Source organism: Populus trichocarpa, chromosome 4 (genome assembly GCF_000002775.5).
Source record: "Populus trichocarpa isolate Nisqually-1 chromosome 4, P.trichocarpa_v4.1, whole genome shotgun sequence".
Lineage (NCBI taxonomy): Eukaryota > Viridiplantae > Streptophyta > Magnoliopsida > Malpighiales > Salicaceae > Populus > Populus trichocarpa.
Window position 1 is genome coordinate 11,583,025 of NC_037288.2, and position 14,722 is coordinate 11,597,746.

Here is a 14,722-nt window from a genome sequence, read left to right on the forward strand (position 1 = left end):
CCTCTGGAATGTAAGGGACAAAACTGTCTAGTTTTGGCTATGAATTTACAAACCATTAAATATTTCTATTTGACTTCACACCATTCAAAACCATTGTTATGTTATGTAGATAGTAACATTATTAATTACAACCTTCTAAGAACCAATTAACTCCACTCACATTATTCTAACTATTTTTTTACTTGTCTAAAAATTCCAATGCATTTATTTCAAGTAATCACTAATCCAATTCATTAAATTCATTTAAATCCACCATACAACACCTCAATACACAATAATTTCACATGATTTACAAACATATTCTTGATGTATAATTCCATCATTTTTCTCCAAAGTTGGCCGGCCACTTAGCACTAAAGAACAACACCATTTTCTTCTTTCTATTATCCAATATTATACCCCATTCACAACCTTTTACATCTTATTTACATGCCACAACAATACTTCCACATTTGCCCCAAATCATACTTAAGAACCCTAATTTAAGAACTCAACTAAATCTCAACTATCAACTCCTCCAACTATTTCCTCTTTATCGTGAGTTTGTTGTCCCCCCCCCCACTTATTTTACTCTTAATTCTTTGCTTGCTAAGTTGTTTAGGGTCTCACACTTCCTAACCTTTGGTTTTTGTCTAATCTAAGCCTTCTCTCTCTAGGTTTTTGGCTAATTTGCTCTTACTTTTCTTTTTTTATCCTTATCTCTTTTTCTCTCTAGAACTACAACTATAAGAATGAAGAAGAGGCTGAGTTGTTTTATTTTTAAGCCAAAGAGAACATTTTGCCCTTAATGAGCACCTTCTACTTCTATCCTACAATCGTTATTTTGTTTGCAGTCCTCCCGAATTTTGATCGTCCTAAAATTTTACCCCATTATAAAATAATATGTTTTAAGACTTCTCGTAAAATTGCATTGTTATCCAACAATCTGATTGAAAATTATACTAGATAGTATAAAATTGTTCAATAAGCGATTTTTGCGCTAAATTTTCAAATTTCTTGTTTTATTATTCAAAGCACCTCATTAATTTCTTATCCACTAATTCTAAGAGCCATTTTATTGTTCCAAAATATTTTTTTTATTTTTTCCCTTCATTTTTCAAGGGTTCACACATGGTGACTAAAGAAGTTAGGTGCCTTGAAAAATTATCTCTAAATACTAAAATTAAGGGAAAAGTTTTTCTTTCTTTCTTTTTCTTTATACAATAATATCAAAAATTAAGAAAATATTTGATAAATCCATGTATCTTTAACTGTAAGAAGATCCATATGATGATTTTTATATGGAAACACCCTTTTTCTTGTTTTTTTTTTCATTGAGAATATTCTTTATTGAAGTGATTATTAATTTGAATAATGAAAGATACATGTTGAAAAGCACTAATAAATTCTATTATTTTTTAAAACTTGAGAAAGACTAATTAAGTTTTATAATCTTCATGTTAACTGTGACATGATTAACAAATTAGGAGAAAGATAGAATATTATAAATACTTATATAAAAATAACTTCATATAATATTAAATATCAAAAGACTAAAATCAAGCACATAAATATGAAAATAATTTTTTTAAAAATTTAGATTATGTTATCCTCAATAAAAAAAATTAATTTGTGATTTTAACAACAATATCTTGATTGATTTGGGATATATAATTCAATATTTATCAGAGTTAATTATAATTTATTTGAATTCGGATAAGGCCCCGTTTGTTTGCTGGAAAGTAGTTTTTTTTTGGAAAGTGAATTTCGGGAAAATGAATTATTTTCCGATGTTTGGTAGTGTAATGGAAAATAAGTTGGAAAACATTTTCTAATGTTTGGTTATGTCATGGAAAATGAGCTGAAAAATAACTTATTAATATTTTATTTTTTTCAAGTTTATTAAAATAACGAGGAACAAATCTTACAAATTAAAAAGTTGAATGAGAATGAAATTGAAAAAAAATATAATTTCATAAATTATCTCAAATAAAATAAATAATAATAAAAATAATAGAGATCAAATCTAATAAATAAAAAAAATGAAAAGATAAAGAAATTAAAATAATAATAATTACCATTTCATAAATTATTTCAAATAAAATAAATAATAATCAAAAGAATAAGGACCACATTTGATAGACAAAATATTTCAATTAAAAAATGATAAGGGAAAAACAAATAATAATTATAAAAATGAGGATTAAAGTTAATATAAAAATAAAATTCTAAGGTATGAAATTGAAAAAAATATTCAAAAAAAATATATATATAGTAATTAAAAGTTTGAAGATCAAATTTGATATAATTAACAAATAATATGATATTTCTAAATTTTTTACATTTACAAAAAATGTTTTGCGTCCAAAATAAAAAGAAAATATTTTTTTGAAAATCAAGTTAAATTTTTCTTTAACTAAAAAATATTTTTTATTAATCAACTTTTTTTAATAATAGAAAAATATAAAAAAATTTAAATGTTTTTTTTTTAAAAATAACTGAGACTCTCTATAATATAATTAACGGAGTGGGTCTAAAAACTATAGCTAAGCCGGCCCACCTCACGCTACCTAATAAGACCCGAAGTCCATTAAACCCTAGACAAGACTTTCCTTTTCATTTACGCACACAAAAACCCTAGCAGCAGCCCCCTCCTCCTCCTCGCCTCCGCTAAGCTCAAGCTTTGTCTGTCTGCAAAACCATGGTTGCAAGGAAAAAGCATTACAGACCTCCGGTTAGTACTTAACTCCCTAAACTTGACAGTTAGCAATCTACCTATATTAATTTAACCATTTTTCCATTGCAGGGTAAGAAGAAGGAAGGCAACGCTGCCAGATACGTTACCAGGTCTCAAGCTATTAAGCAGCTCCAAGTCACGCTAGGTTTTTTCCGGTAAATATGTTTTTTTTTAAAAATAAATATCAAATGTAATAAATCTTGGTTGTAAAATTAAAGTAAGGATTGATTTGGAAAAAAAACTGCAGGAGGTTAAGCATTCTAAAAGGTATATTCCCTCGAGAGCCAAAGAAGAAGTTCAAGGGAAATAATCATACTTATTATCATGTCAAGGATGTTGCTTTCCTTCAACATGAACCGTTACTCGACAAGTTTAGAGACATAAGGGCTTACCAGAAGAAGATAAAGAAAGCTGAGGCCAAGAAGAACGCTGATCTTGCCACGCTTCTTCGAACTCGGGAACCCACTTACAAGCTAGACAGGCTTGTTAGAGAAAGGTTCGTGAATTCTGCATGCTTGCTTCCTGGCTGCTAAATGTTTTACTGTTTTTGACGTGTTTATGCTTTTGGTTGCAGGTTTCCTAAGTTTGTTGATGCGCTGAGAGACTTGGATGATTGTTTAACCATGGTGCATCTTTTTGCAGCATTACCTGCTGTAGAGAGGGCAAAAATTGATGTGGAACTCATACATAATTGTAGGAGGTAATATTTGCCCCCCCTTTTTTTGTTTTTTAAACGATTAGGTAGGAATTCAGAGGTCTGAGTTTACAATTTTTTTGGATACCCATTAAAAGAATACTCGATCATTGTATTCACAGTTCATGCATGTTTCAATCTGATTTTCAATCTTCTGTTTTCGCTAGATTGAGTCATGAATGGCAAGCTTATGTTTCCCGTACTTATAAATTGAGGAAGGTTTTCATTTCCGTAAAGGGCATATATTATCAGGTATACAAGATTCTTCTTGTCGTTTTGATGTATCTGTGATTGTGCATCATGTCCTCCTTACTAGTTGTTCTTGTAAACTCTGTAGGCTGAGATTGAGGGTCAAAAGATCACTTGGTTAACTCCTCATGCAATGCAACAAGTTTTGCCAGATGATGTCAACTTCAGTGTTATGTTAACCTTTTTGGAGTTTTATGAGGTGAGACTTTTATGAATGCAGGGTTTCACTAATTTCTATTTTATATTTTGTCTCCTTGATTGTTTTGCATTTGGTATCCTTTGTTTGTTAACTTTAGACCATATCAATAGGAGGATTAATATGACATTAAACAAGCTTATTGAAACAAAAAGAACATCAACTGAAACCCTCTGTGGATAAGGATGCATTCGTTTTTTCACATGGTTTTTTCATACAGCAAGAAAGGTTAAAAGTTTTGGCTAGCTAAAGTCACATTTTCATGGTTCAGCTTGTGAAATTAATGAAAACATTGTACAAGTAACAACCTTGTACCCCCCTTCAGATGGCTGTCTCATAAACCAAAAGAAGCTGAAGGTGCCCACTAAGCTGGGAATAAGAGACAAGCTAAATCCCATTGTTGATCAACCTTTGATGTCTCAACCTTTGGAAATTAGCTGATGATTTAACTTAGTACTGTTTTGTGGATAGCATTGCTTTTTCTTAGCTTGCCATCTTTTCCTGCGATTACTTATTATTTATTTGGGTGCAGACTCTCCTTGGATTTGTCAATTTTAGGCTCTATCATTCCATAAATGTGAAGTATCCACCCATTCTTGATCCCCAGCTGGAAGCTTTAGCATCAGGTATGCCTTGTCTTTTCATGTAGGGAGAAATTTCCATGTTCTGTTATGCGATGCCAATTTTGTGTTATTTATCTGTTAATAATGTTTTTTGCATGCCATGCTCTATGGCTTCTGTTTCTTTTGTGTGCTTAACATATCATGAACTGCTATTGATTCTGCAGATCTCTATGCGCTGTCAAGATACATTGTTTCTAACTCCAGAACCTCCACCTTGGAACCCACAGCTGCTAGTTCATCTACATCACAGCAATTAGAGGCTCAGGAGAAGGAGATGCAGGCTGATGAGTCTGAACTAAGGCTTGCTCAACTTCAGCATCAACTTCCTTCCAACGAACCCGGTGCATTGATGCACCTGATGGAAAATACTGAGTGTGAAAATGAAGATGATCAAGATACAAAGGAGTGCAGGAGGCTCTTTAAGAATATGAAATTCTTCTTGGGTCGCGAGGTGAGATGGATTGTTCATTGCTATTATCATACTATGTTTTATTGTTGATGGGGCAGCATTATGTAAAGTCCTATTTTCAGAACATACATGTTTCTTTTTGTGGTCTAGGATTCTTGTGTTTTCTTCCTTGCTTCATTTGACAGTTTTACTAATGCTAATTTCAATACTCTGATTGTCCTCGCTCAAATCTAGGCTCTCCATCTGTTTATAGTGTATAATTTCTAAGCGCTCAAATCTTTGCTCAATTGCAGTTCTTAAGTTTCTGTTTTAAAATATCAACCAGTTATTACATCATATACCTTTTATTTTGTTTCAATTTTGTTCAAGGTCATGTTAAATAAACAGCGGAGGATGTCTATTCCCGTAAAACACGGGTGTACATTTACATATTTTTAAAGTTGTGGAACCTAGGTGTCAAGGAACAGACATTGTTTTGTGGAAACATATTTACTTAATCATGATAGTTTGGCCATGTATGAGGTTGTTTATACAGATCTGAATGATAATTCCTTATTCATTGTGTGATTGTTGGTTACTGTTTCTCCATTCAAATGGATTGGTATTGTGATAATCCCTGGGTCTTGTACTCATGGCATATCAATTGTTTCTATTTTCAGGTTCCTAGAGAATCATTGCTCTTTGTAATTCCTGCTTTTGGTGGGGTTGTTTCTTGGGACGGGGAAGCTGCTCCATATAAGGAATCTGACCAGAGCATTACTCATCAGGTTTGTTATTTTTTCCTAAACCAAGGGTGCCGCATACACTTACAACACTAGCACATGCACATGGACATGCCTACCCGTTGCTAATGCTTAGAATCATCCACATTCATGCGTGCATACTTTCACTTCAATGTTTTATGGACATGAGTTTCAAGTTCCTAATTTCAGTGTTTTCCTTTTTAAAGATTGTTGATAGGCCAACCCAAGGTCATAAATACCTTTCGAGAGAATATGTTCAGCCACAGTGGATTTACGATTGCATTAATGCACGGATCATATTGCCAACTGAAGCTTATATGGTGGGAAGGTAATTTTTGGAAAAACAGTCTGAAATGTTTTTCCTTTGTTTAAGTGTGTTCACTTCCCTATTATTTGATCTTATGCACTATTATAGAGCGACAAGCAGCATTCAGTTCCTATGTTCTGCAATATTGATTGCGTGGATATCATATTTCACAAGGATCACTTCTTTTCCCTTGTTCAAGTGGATACACTTAAACAAGGGAAAAACATTCTCCACTTAAACAAGGGAAAAACAGTCTGAAATCCTTTTCCGTTGTTTAAGTGTGTCGACTTCCCTATTATTTGATCTTATGCACTATTATAGAGTGACAAGCAGCATTCAGTTGCTATGTTCTGTAATTGATTGCATTTCTATCATGTCACAAATAAAACTTATTGCAGGGATCCACATTTGTTGCTACTGAAGACACAATTCTTCTATTATAGATTGCATTTATAAGGGATTGATGCTTAGTCTCTGCTTTTAATGTAAAAATTATGACTTTTTTTTGACGTGATTGTTCTGCTAACAGGATTCCTCCCCCGCACCTGTCGCCTTTTGTTGATAATGATGCAGAAGGCTATATTCCTGATTATGCAGAGACTATCAAACGCTTGCAGGCTGCTGCCAAAAATGAAGTCCTTCCCATGCCTGGAGTAGGAAAGGAAGATTTAGATGATCCTCAAAATTTGTTGGTTGAAGGTTATATTAGTCGAGCAGAGGCTAATGAGGCTGTGAAGACAAAGAAAAAGGTATGTATGTTGTTGAATAGTTGAAGTAGTAGCCCAGTGGACAACTTTGATAGTGTATCAAGGAGGAAGGATTTCCTGCTGCCTTAAATGTGCCAAAAATCTACATTCCAGGTTCAATTGGTTTTGGATCTGTTGTCAGCTGGTGTGTGGAAGCATCTTATGTTTCCTATTTTATTTACAACGTGAACGATATAGTGACACTGTAACTTATTCCTTTATGTCTTGAAGGAACCACCCCTTGCACCATTTCTATAAAACAATCTGTGCTAGACATAGTTAAGAAATTGATTGCCCATAATAGAGCAGGGCAACTTGCTTGTGCACTTAGTTGTTTGTGAGGTTTTGGTATGAAATATCAGAGGTGACATACTTGTCAATCTTACTTTCAAGTGGGCTTTCAAAACAAGGGTTCTTGGTACAATACCATTTTCTTGATATAAGAGATAGCAATGTTCTTTCTGATGAATTTATCAATTTGTTATTAGATAGACATAGATTAATGGGTCTACTAATCATCATGCTTGGCATTTGTTTGTGGTGGAAAATTGAAACTTGTTATTTGGTGCTTTGAATCGAAAAAATCTGGAGTATTTGATTTCAATTGTGTTGTCGTGAGACGTGAAGCACTCTGCTATAGTTGGTCGAAGAGAAATTCAAGTTTTCCATTTTGTGGAGTATTGGAAGTTGGAGTTTTCTCCTCTTCTTTTGTTATGAGATGGTGAGAAGAGAGGAAAAGCCCTACCATTGTTTTTTAAGGCGTCTTACAATATTATTGTGGAGAATAGTTGTATTTAATTTATTAATGACATCTAACACCTGGCAGCATAAAAGTCTGCCACATATTAGGCTGGAGGAACTTACACAGCAGGAAATTTTAGTTAGAAAGTGATGTGTTCACATTTGGTTCCTGTTTTTCATTTTTCTGAGTGAACGCTATTTGCAGATCCAGTTTTGTTCTCTCCTACCCCTTCCCCCTCCATTAGCACATGTCCTTTTGCACTGCATGGCATTTGACATAACCCCATTTTGAATGGCAGATGGCGACTCTTGAGAAGCAGTACCATGAAGAGCTACAAAGGGAACTTCAGGGTGCAGTCATGAAGAAAAGCAAGCAGGGCTCTGAAGAGGATGCAAAGGCTAGTGAAGAGTCTGTCCCTGATCCGAAACAGATTGCTGAGGACATTGACACAATGTCAAAATTAGGGATGTCACGTAAAAAGAGGGGCCTTCTGGAAGCTATTGAGGTAACTTTGATTAATCGCCTGTTCTACTCTAGTTATTTCTTGACGTAGCCTTGTATGGTGCAGCCAAGAATTTTTTCTTGGTGTCATTCAATGATCAATCACATTACTGAAGATTGTAACTTGATGAACCACCTTCTTATATTCATATAAACCCAGTAAATATAATTTGAAGTTTCACAAGTAAAATAATTAAACTTGACAAAAGATTGGAAAATAAGGAAAAAAATTGCAAAACTTGGAACGTTGAAGCTACACATTCTCTAAACAAATGATGACCAATCTTGTGATAGGAGCACATCAAGTCTTGAGTCAAAATTTTGTAACTAAATGTTGATGCATTTGACAGAAAAAATAAGGTCTAAATCTAAGATAATTTAAGAGCATGGGAAAGAGAAAGACACTGGAAGACATTAAAGTTTTGTAGGTGACAGTGCAAAATGACAAAATAAGATGGAAAATGTCAGCGTATCGACGAAGTGTTCTTTGAATGTAACTGTAATTTGGGATTGGACATTGGAAATGCCAATCTTTCAGTTCTGGAAATATTTTATTGTGGTCAATTAATAAAACACATGCAAAAAACGTTTATATCTGATTAGTATATAACTACGTTTCTAAGATTCAGTTGGGTTACAAATTAGCACTTGTCTCTGCCCCTTGGCATGCATTATTTTTTTTATTATCAATTGCAGTCTATCATGCAAGCTTTGATCTTGATTTTACTATTAGAGAATACATTTGTTTACTCTAGATCATGGTGGCCAGTGGCAAAACTTCTGGCACCATGGTGATCAGCAAGTTCCTATTAGCGTTCTTGTGATTGAATTCTCCTATAGTTGACATTTATAATAAGATTGCTATTTTGGATTTTCTGTATGTCGAGTTTTTTTTTTCCTGGTGGTGCTATTTTTCTTTGGTCTGGTGGACAATCTCTGGATTCATGTTCTCTGAATGGCTTTTTTTGTGATCCTCGTTTCCTTCACTTAAAAGGTCTGCTGTTTCAAACAAACTTACTATTGGATGAGTACTGTTATAAGGTGGGAGAATGATTTAATAGTTAATAGGGATTTGAAAATGCCAGTTGGTCAAGGAAACTTTGTTTTGTAGGAGAAACTTCTGTTTTTCAAGTCTTCACATGCTATCTGCATTTATCTTACAAGATGACAACATGAGAAATATGAAGTCTCGTTCATTGATGTATTTCTTCCCATTATTTTTTCAGAAAAGGAAGGAACGGGACACTGCTCGCATTAGCAAGCTGAAGGAGCGGAAGAAGAAGCTGAAAAGCTCAGAAAACTGAAGGGTGCTGGCTTGTGAATGTGGGCCACAATTGAAGGGTCGGTGGATTTTGTTACTTGAAGTTTTGTTAGCTAGTAAATTTGACTTGAGAAGTGTAAAACTTGAACTGCCCCAATATACATTACATCATTTGTTTTTATGAAGAAACCAAGGTTGCTTAAATCAGCTAAAAATGTAAAATCTAAATATTTAGCGCCTTTTTCTTATTCACTTGCTCACCAGTAATCCTATGCTTGGCCGATGCTTTGGTTTACTTCTAATTAATTGAAAATAAGGGGTTAAACAATCCTTTGCGTCCCTGGGTTAACACAACCAATTAGTTAATCAGTTTCCTTTACCAATTTAAGAGTGACTTACCGAATCCGTTCCTCACAAATTTGAATCAAATTCTATAGCTTGTAGTGTTGTGGTTGAGCTGGATTGAGAGCGGCAAATGAATGGTGCGCGACAAGATTATTCTCTAGCAGATGGAAGGTAAAGCTGAACAGGAGTTCATTCGGCTAGAAGCCATGGGGCCTGTTCTGGACACTAGTTGATCTCTTGTGAAGTGAACTAAGCTATCCTAGCTTTTTTAATGTCTTAATAATAAAAACTATCCCATCTTTTATCACTTGGTTATCACAGGAGTTGAACTTGTAACTCATGAAGAAATAATACCATTAAAGAAGACGTCAAAATTACAAGAAATGTACCTCATGGAGAGAATGAATAGCAATGCTACTCTATAATTAAATGAATGCGTGTAATTTGGTAACAGGAAGAACTGAGAGCTGTTAATTGAATTTAATCTCAATTAGCCACAACTTTCCCATGATCCAAGAATGCATGTCATAGCAACCATCTAGGTGGTTGTCCAGTGGTAAGAACTTGGGATCAAGAGGTTTGCTTCCTCTGTGGTCTCAGGTACGAGCCCTGTGGTTGCTCATATGATGGCTACTGAAAGCTTACATGGTCGTTAACTTCAGGGCCCGTGGGATTAGTCGAGGTGCGCATAAGCTGGCCCGGACACCCACGTTAAACTAAAAAAAAAGAATGCATGTCATAGCGCAATATTCAATATCAATTTATTAAAAAAATAAAATAAATAGTTGGCCAGCAAAATGTCAGTTTATTATTGTTAATATCCTTTACTTACTGACAAGAACTAAATTTACAGCCAAACTCGAGATACAAAAAACATTAAAACTATCCTCATGAATTATGCATTGATTCACTAGAACTAGAAGAGTCGTCACATAAAGAAATTGACATTTGATGAAGTTGTGAGAACTTCAATTCACTTTCTATGATTGTTTGGTGGACTAAATCTTTGTTCTGTGGTTGTTTTTCGCTCTTGAACAAAATCAAATCTCCTGTATAGGCAGGGATCCTCTGAAAATGAGGAAGGAAAATAGTTTATGAAACAAGGAATGATTTAGTAGTGTCAGATAGTGTCGTCCCGACAATTTGTAAAATCAAGAAGGATGTGGCAGTACACGAGCATATACATCATTCGGCGTTCCCTTTTTTCCTCCTCTCCTTTCCTTTCTTACCAAAAGTCCTGGGCTATTAGGCCTTGCCAAGTTGTTTCTTTAGGCTGCTGTTTTGGGTCTTGTAGCCCAATACTTGTGATCAAACTACTGTTGTCATGTCTGGTGGTTAGAGGGGTCCCTTGTCGAGACGTCAAGGATTCGGACCAGACAATGTCGAGGGTACTATAACTAGGGCCAATGTCTATAAATTAAATAATAGATTAATAGCAGGCTACTCAGCTAGACTTCCTCTCTCTCTCTCTCTCTCTCTCTCTCTCTCTCTCACGAGAGGGTCAGCAAGGAACCTATGGGTACCGTAAAGGTGGCATAACTTACCAATCAAACATGAATTATATTTGCGTAGGAACTAACTAACGTGTGACCCTCTTTATGATAACCATTAAAAAGACGAGTTGTATAGAGGTGATGCCTTATGAAACAAGGCATGCCGCACTAATAATTTAATAGCATCGGGTGATGTCATACTGACACTTTGTATAACCAAGAGGGATGTGGTAGCATCAGCATAAATATTATTTGGCGTTGACCTAAAAATCTTGGGTTCTAGGGTAGGTGTTTAGGGTTTTATGGTCCATAGAGGTGACCAAATAACAGTTGTCATATCTTGTTTTAGGTTGTGGTTCAATAAATATCCATTCTCACCTAGTGGTTTTAAAAAACTTTCAGTGTTACGAGTGGTTCCTCGTTGAGAGGTCAAGGATTTTAACCAAATAATGCTATAGGTGGTGTAAAAGCTAGTAGGGTTCTTGTTCAAGGCGATAGATTAGACCAGCTTTTAACCAATTAATATTAATCACTATCCTAATACTATACTAGGGTTAATATCGATTGAGGATTAGTAAGGAACCAAAGTGTACCATGCATAAGAGATATAGATATTTGTTCCATTCTGTCTATTTAAGTATGGATATAAACTCCACGTTAGAAGATTTGTCAAGGATGTATTCTTCACTTATAAAATGTGTTTTAGCCAACTACATATAAATGGTTGGCCAATCCTTTTTACATTCTAAAAATTCATGAAACATCTTTGAAAGACTCCATCCGTGGAGGTATTAAAAAATTTCTGTAAGTTACTGGGGCTGTGTTGAGGGATCTTGGGGATGCCCTAGTTGTATACCTTTTACCGGCTTTCCAATCGTCCCTTGAAGGAGTTTTTCAAGGAAAATTAACATCTATTAAAACAATGGAAGGGAAAATGTATCATTATTAATTACACAAGACCCATCTCCTTTTATAGTCTACAAGAAGTTTGATACGATCCAAAAGAGGTTGAACATAAAAATTTATATTTTAGTGTAATTGTGCATACTTTCTAGTTTTGCGCTATCAAGCATAACTCTCAATCTGATCATTAGATCGAACTGAAATCTTACCTAGAGTTTCCATACATTTTTACATTGAGTTAAAATATCAAGTCAATTGAAGTTTGATAAGGTCTTGAGATACAGGTCCGTAGATGCAATACAAATTTTGTTATTTGTTGCCTTTTAACTTGTGAGTTTTCTATTAAGAGAGGATTCTTTATCTAATAATGCAAAGATATCCAACAATTAATTTTATGAGTTTTCTTAGTTTTTTAAGGATCTTTAATGGGCAACAACATAGTTTCCAAGTGTGGCAAGAATTTCTTTAATGTTCCAAAATCTTTTTTACAAGAATTCCTTATTTATCTTAGCTACACAAGGAAATGAGAGTTGATGCTATTTAATGAAATAATGTTTTAGAAGTTTCCATCTTTTACAAGAAAACTAAGGGGTAATAGCTATTCCAAAGATTTCCATGCTTATTTGAGAGAGTTGAAATTGGTTTTGAGTTGATTTTTTTCTATTACATAATTTTACGGTAACAAGCATAATTATTTATCCGACCATTGGACTGAGCTGAAATTTTATTAATATTTTTTAGAGGTCTTGTTTTATATTGGGTTAAAATTTCAGATCAATTGAACATAGATAAGGTCTAGAAGAAACTATGCAGGAATTGCATTATTTTCCTAGTTCATTTAAGATTTTTTTTTCTACTTGGACTAATACTCTTTTATTATTTTTTAGACTTATTTAAGATGTTTTTACCTAGCACAAATAGGGTTATTTAGCTTGAACTTAGATTTCTTTTTTATCCATAGATTATTGAAAAAAATTGGTGTTTTGTTTGGAGCAACACGTTCTTCTTTTTGTTTAAACAAAGAGCAATCAAACTTATCAAAGTATAACGGACTTTGTGGTATTCTTCCTTATACATCTTGTTCAAGATTCACTAATCATTGATTGGGGGTTCATTCAAATAGTGTTGGTGCCTTGGTTTAAGTAATCATTATGTCACACTTCTTATCAAACTTGATTTTTGGCTTTTTAGGATTGTGTCAATCTTGATTGTGAGTTACATATACTTTATATCAAAGCATAAGGAAGTCATGTGTCTTAGAGAGTCCCTAGATTAGAGTACAATGTTGTACCTTACTTAACTAAAGCTAAAAGGTTATCATGTAATCAATTACAATGTATTCTTAATCAGTATAACATCATACACTTGGCTGGGGGATATTTATTAGAGGATAATGAGTAGGGTACGTGTTTTTTTTACCTTAATCTCTAATACTTTCTAATTTATGATAATAGGCGGTATTGGTTCTCTAAAACAAGCAAGGAAACTTCACCATTATGCAAGAGACATTAACATAAATGGAGATTGAAAGACTATAGAGAAGATTATAAAGATAGCAAGGGGGAGATAAAGGAGTCTTCTGAATAAATGGATACAAATGTGAATGTTACTGATACTAGATTGGCTACACATAAGAGGAGATGTGCATATGAAGCCCTATTCTTTGATACTAGTCTCTTATTAAACTAAGACTACTACAATTTGACCCTTCCTAAGAATCTCACATTCTACAGACAATTCATCTTCTCAGCTCAAGATCAATTATTACGGTTTGGCCTAACATGCATGGGAGAATATAGAGATGCCATGAGATTATTGTTGAGGGATAACCCTATAATGATTGGGGTAAAAGATATAAGTATGGTGTGCACATTCATACAAATATCACAATTCCTAGAATATAGAGATGAGATGCAAAACTAGCTTCTCCGAGTATTTGAACATTATTAGGAGGATGGTTTTCCATGTGAATATTACTAGTGAGGTATTACATCATGTTATGCGTTCTTTTTATTTTTTCATACCTATCCTTATGTTGTATGGCTTTTTTTTTTTTTGCAAACTTTTCAATTACAAGCATTATCCACTAGGTGATGAGAGATTGAGCATTAGTAATTGGTTCGTCCTTTGGTTATAGTGCATGAATATTATAAGGAACTTCAGATGTTAAAAGCATGTAGAGGTATTGAGATATTGTACAAAGATACCTTAATAAATAATAAGAGGTAAGAGTGTTATTTTATGGAGATAAAATGATGGAGACCTTTTCTTTTTTTAAAAAAAAAAATACAAAAAATGCCTACTGATAATACATTTTTAAGTGGTTTAAGTGCCAAACCTGGAGATTCTTTTTTTCTTTTTTATTTGAATAGAAAAAAGAAGAAAAAGTGAGAGATTCTTTCCTTCCATATCTCGAAGATGATAAATGTTGGCTTTAATTATCCCTATGTCTTTGAACATGCCATCCTATTTTAAGGCTAGCTTTCCCCTTCCCTCATTGTTGCATGTTACTTTTGATTTTCTAAACACCAATCTTCTATTTTGAATTGTTTGTTTCTAACTTTGGCATTGTGATAACTAATTGTTTTATGCTTGAACACCTCATTTCTCATAGATGCTTCCAATTAGGCTTCTTACACTAGGTTTAGGTTTGTTTTGATATCTTACTCATTTCTCTAATAAGAAAAGTGTAACAAGGGACCCTATTTTTATAAATCTTATTGCCTTCGTACCATAAGTTAGGAGAAAAGTTGTTTTTCTCATGAAGGTTTTCTTAGTAGTCTTATAAGCTCAT

At 33.8% G+C, this 14,722-nt stretch overlaps 1 protein-coding gene across 1 annotated transcript; it reads left to right on the forward strand.

Moving 5' to 3' along the window:
* The first annotated feature begins 2,546 nt into the window (after window positions 1–2,546).
* On the forward strand, window positions 2,547–9,439 carry LOC7463036 (pescadillo homolog). Its single transcript, XM_024600066.2, has 13 exons — window positions 2,547–2,713; window positions 2,786–2,871; window positions 2,964–3,212; window positions 3,291–3,416; window positions 3,578–3,662; window positions 3,748–3,858; window positions 4,388–4,481; window positions 4,643–4,929; window positions 5,547–5,654; window positions 5,837–5,958; window positions 6,467–6,686; window positions 7,724–7,930; window positions 9,153–9,439. Exons 1-13 carry the CDS (start codon window positions 2,681–2,683, stop codon window positions 9,228–9,230), a joined length of 1,806 nt encoding a protein of 601 aa, XP_024455834.1. The 5' UTR covers window positions 2,547–2,680; the 3' UTR covers window positions 9,231–9,439.
* Window positions 9,440–14,722: the final 5,283 nt, after the last annotated feature.

Bases quoted from the DNA above. Each gene is read 5' to 3' on its own strand.
- LOC7463036 (XM_024600066.2), top strand. From the start codon at position 2,681: ATGGTTGCAAGGAAAAAGCATTACAGACCTCCG. The intron at 5,959-6,466 runs GTAATTTTTGGA...TTCTGCTAACAG, and splicing joins GAAGCTTATATGGTGGGAAG to GATTCCTCCCCCGCACCTGT. The intron at 6,687-7,723 runs GTATGTATGTTG...TTTGAATGGCAG, and splicing joins CTGTGAAGACAAAGAAAAAG to ATGGCGACTCTTGAGAAGCA.